This window comes from Drosophila suzukii, unplaced genomic scaffold (genome assembly GCF_043229965.1).
Source record: "Drosophila suzukii unplaced genomic scaffold, CBGP_Dsuzu_IsoJpt1.0 scf_4, whole genome shotgun sequence".
In the NCBI taxonomy this organism is placed as follows: Eukaryota; Metazoa; Arthropoda; class Insecta; order Diptera; family Drosophilidae; genus Drosophila; species Drosophila suzukii.
Genome location: NW_027255927.1, coordinates 1,096,468 through 1,099,554, shown reverse-complemented (window position 1 = coordinate 1,099,554; position 3,087 = coordinate 1,096,468). Strand labels below are relative to the sequence as shown.

Sequence of the window (3,087 nt, the reverse complement as noted above, 5' to 3'; positions counted from 1 at the left end):
CAGATTCCTGAGCTTCTAACGCAGCGCAAGTTTGTTTCAGTAAAGTGCCACGCCCACTCTTACGCCCACAAACCGCCCAAAACTGTGGCTCTTACAGTTTTGATGCTAGAATAAAAATTTTAACTGAAATGTAATGTTATCATCAATACCTATCGATTGACCCAAAAAAAAGTTTGCCACGCCCACCCTAACGCCCATAAACCGCCCACAAACTTCAAAAAATCGTAAATATGAACGTGGATATCTCGGAAACTATCAAAGATAGAGAATTGGGATTTCAGATTTAGATTCCGTAGCCTTATACGCAGCGCAAGTTTGTTACGCGAATATGCCACGCCCACTCTAACGCCCACAAACCGAGAACACCTGTGACGCCCACAAATTTTATGCTAGATAAAAAATTTTTGCTGAAATTTATTGGTCTCGATTTGCCACGCCCACTCTAACGCCCATAACGCTTAAATCTGTATTCCGCCGGTAGGTGGCGCATTTTAATCTTGCTTTGCTACTAGCATATCTCTATTTAGCTGAGTAACGGGTATCTGATAGTCGAGGTACTCGACTATAGCGTTCTTCCTTGTTATTCATGAAATCGACTAAATTTTGTAAATTCGATGATCTTATGTCATAAGCGGTGTCTATTTCGAAAATGATCTTTTGAACTGCGTACCAAGCTTGCTTTGAGGCTTTCGGGTAGCTCAGCGAGTAAGACATTAAAACACTTAAAACACAAATCTATGCTTTTCAGGAAGGAGTCACACTTTAACAGCGACTTGTCAAAGTAAACAAAGAAATCTAAGAACTCCAGCTCAGACGATGCGTGAATAATTATAAATAGCTATATTGTTGTTCCCTCTAAATACTTTTCCCTGACTATATTGTTGATACGACGTTCATAGTCATTCAAGCTTGAAAGCCATAGTACCATCGAAAGTTGAGCATCCGCTATTGTCGGTTTTTGGTTCCTTTTCCCGTTTTGATTCAAGATCCGAGATGTCGGCGGCAAGACGGCATTAAGCAAAATAAGGGTCAAGTAATCCTGGGCATCTGTAAAAATAATAATTATGTAGTTGTGAAAACATTTTTTGCTTAAGCAGAAAACATACCAACGTTGGCGCGTTCTACATCAAGTAGTTGTCGCTTGCAGTCTTCGTTGTGGATGTGCCGTTTGAAATATATCAGAATTTTGTCCTTAAAGCTGTTCCACCTATCGAACATGAGATTTGTCTTTCCTCGGTAAAGGAAATCAAAATCAATCTCGATCTATGGAAAAATATACAATACATAAATCACTCTTATAATTTTAAAAAGAGAAACAGTAAAGCAACAATACAAACGAATGCAAGGGGACAATCACCACTAAGGAACCTAACTACACAGACAATCAAATAAACTCATGTATTTAATATTACCAAAGAAGAAACTTTAGAATGACCTAATTTTGGCCATTCTTGCATGAATTCTAAATTGCTTAGCGACTTTACATCTTCTTGGCGAATTTTACAGGTTTTTCCCAGAGTCTACAGACTTCGCTCCAATCCGATGAGTCTCTCTTTAAAAGCAATTTTAATGACAGTGATAGTCCCTTGTCGTCGTCTTCAAAATCGTGTGGAATATTTTCATCATCTTTGCTAGATAAAACCTTTCGACGTCTGTTCTTATACTTAGAATATAATTTTCCACTGAGGTTACTATGTTTTTTTCCCCGAGGAATAAAATAATAGTCCTTAAGATAGAAGCAGAATGTTTAAAAATAAAATTAAAATGGTTTTTGATTGTGGTTTAAGTATTACCCGGCTTTGCGCTTCGCGAGGAAAAATGCTTATAATCTCGTCCAACAACTTTGAAAAATCTGCGGTTTGAACAACAATGTTGTTGCGGAAAATCTCTTCAGTGATTATATTTATTAAAAAATTCCTTTGCGTTTCTGTCAACACTTTATTGTTAAGTAAATCGCGGCCCAGTTCTGACGATTGCAGTAAGGAACGCAAGCTCTATGAAATATATGAAATTTTTTGTTAGCTTATATTATTTAATTTCTTTTCGGAAAAAGTTAATTTAGTAAGATTATATTGCCTGTTTCAGCACATTATTGGTGCCTTCATATAAAAACTTTTTTTTTCCTTAACTGGAACTGCGTTTGGCTCTTGAGACTGTAAGATTATCTTAAAGGCAAAAATTTGACTTAAAATATCTAAATTGTCAAAACAGAACAGATGCGAGTGCGATTACTCTTAAATGTATCATCACTTTTGTGGAACAAAATGTATTAAGTTTTTAAGTTTTTTCTAATTTCTAGGTCAACCAAGAGAAAAAGTTGTTATATCAATTTGTAATATTGTTAAGATATCTGAAATAAACAACATGGTATCCTTACTTTTTATACCCGTTACTCGTAGAGTAAAAGGGTATACTAGATTCGTCGGAAAGTATGTAACAGGCAGAAGGAAGCGTTTCCGACCCCATAAAGTATATGTATTCTTGATCAGGATCACTAGCCGAGTTGATCTAGCCATGTCCGTCTGTCTGTCCGTCCGGATGAACGCTGAGATCTCGGAAACTATAAGAGCTAGGCTATTGAAATTTGGCGTGCATTTGGCGTGATTCCTGAGCTTCTTACACAGCGAAAGTTTGTTTCAGTAGAGTGCCACGCCCACTCTAACGCCCACAAACCGCCCAAAACTGTGGCTCCTACAGTTTTGGTGCTAGAATAAAAATTTCAACTGAAATGTATTGTTCTCATCAATACCTATCGATTGACCCAAAAAAAGTTTCCCATGCCCACTTTAACTCCCACAAACCGCCCAAACCTGTGACGCCCACAATTTTCATGCTAGAAAAACAATTTTAACTGAAATGTATTGGTCTCGTCAATACCTATCGATTGATCTAAAAAAAATTTGACACGCCCACTCTAACGCCACATAACGCTTAAATCTGTCTACCGCCGGTAGGTGGCGCTCGCTTTGCTGCTTGCATATCTCCATTTCGCTTTGGTCCATTTAGCTGAGTAACGGGTATCTGATAGTCGAGGTACTCGACTATATCGTTCATCCTTGTTTTTGTTTATATTTTAATTAAGGAGTT

The 3,087-nt window shown here is 37.5% G+C and overlaps 1 protein-coding gene across 1 annotated transcript; it reads right to left on the bottom strand.

Moving 5' to 3' along the window:
• Positions 1–379: 379 nt before the first annotated feature.
• On the bottom strand, positions 380–1,270 carry LOC139354865 (uncharacterized). The gene is made up of 2 exons (XM_070999086.1): positions 1,107–1,270; positions 380–1,047 (listed from the first exon to the last, which is right to left on the bottom strand). Exons 1-2 carry the CDS (start codon positions 1,216–1,218, stop codon positions 839–841), a joined length of 321 nt encoding a protein of 106 aa, XP_070855187.1. The 5' UTR covers positions 1,219–1,270; the 3' UTR covers positions 380–838.
• Between the last annotated feature and the right edge of the window lie 1,817 nt (positions 1,271–3,087).

What these genes read in the sequence shown, in the direction of transcription:
- LOC139354865 (XM_070999086.1), bottom strand. Translation starts at nt 1,218, where the DNA reads ATGTTCGATAGGTGGAACAGCTTTAAGGACAAAATTCTGATATATTTC. An exon ending in TGTAGAACGCGCCAACGTTG is followed by an intron (nt 1,048 to 1,106) that starts GTATGTTTTCTG and finishes TTATTTTTACAG; the next exon opens with ATGCCCAGGATTACTTGACC.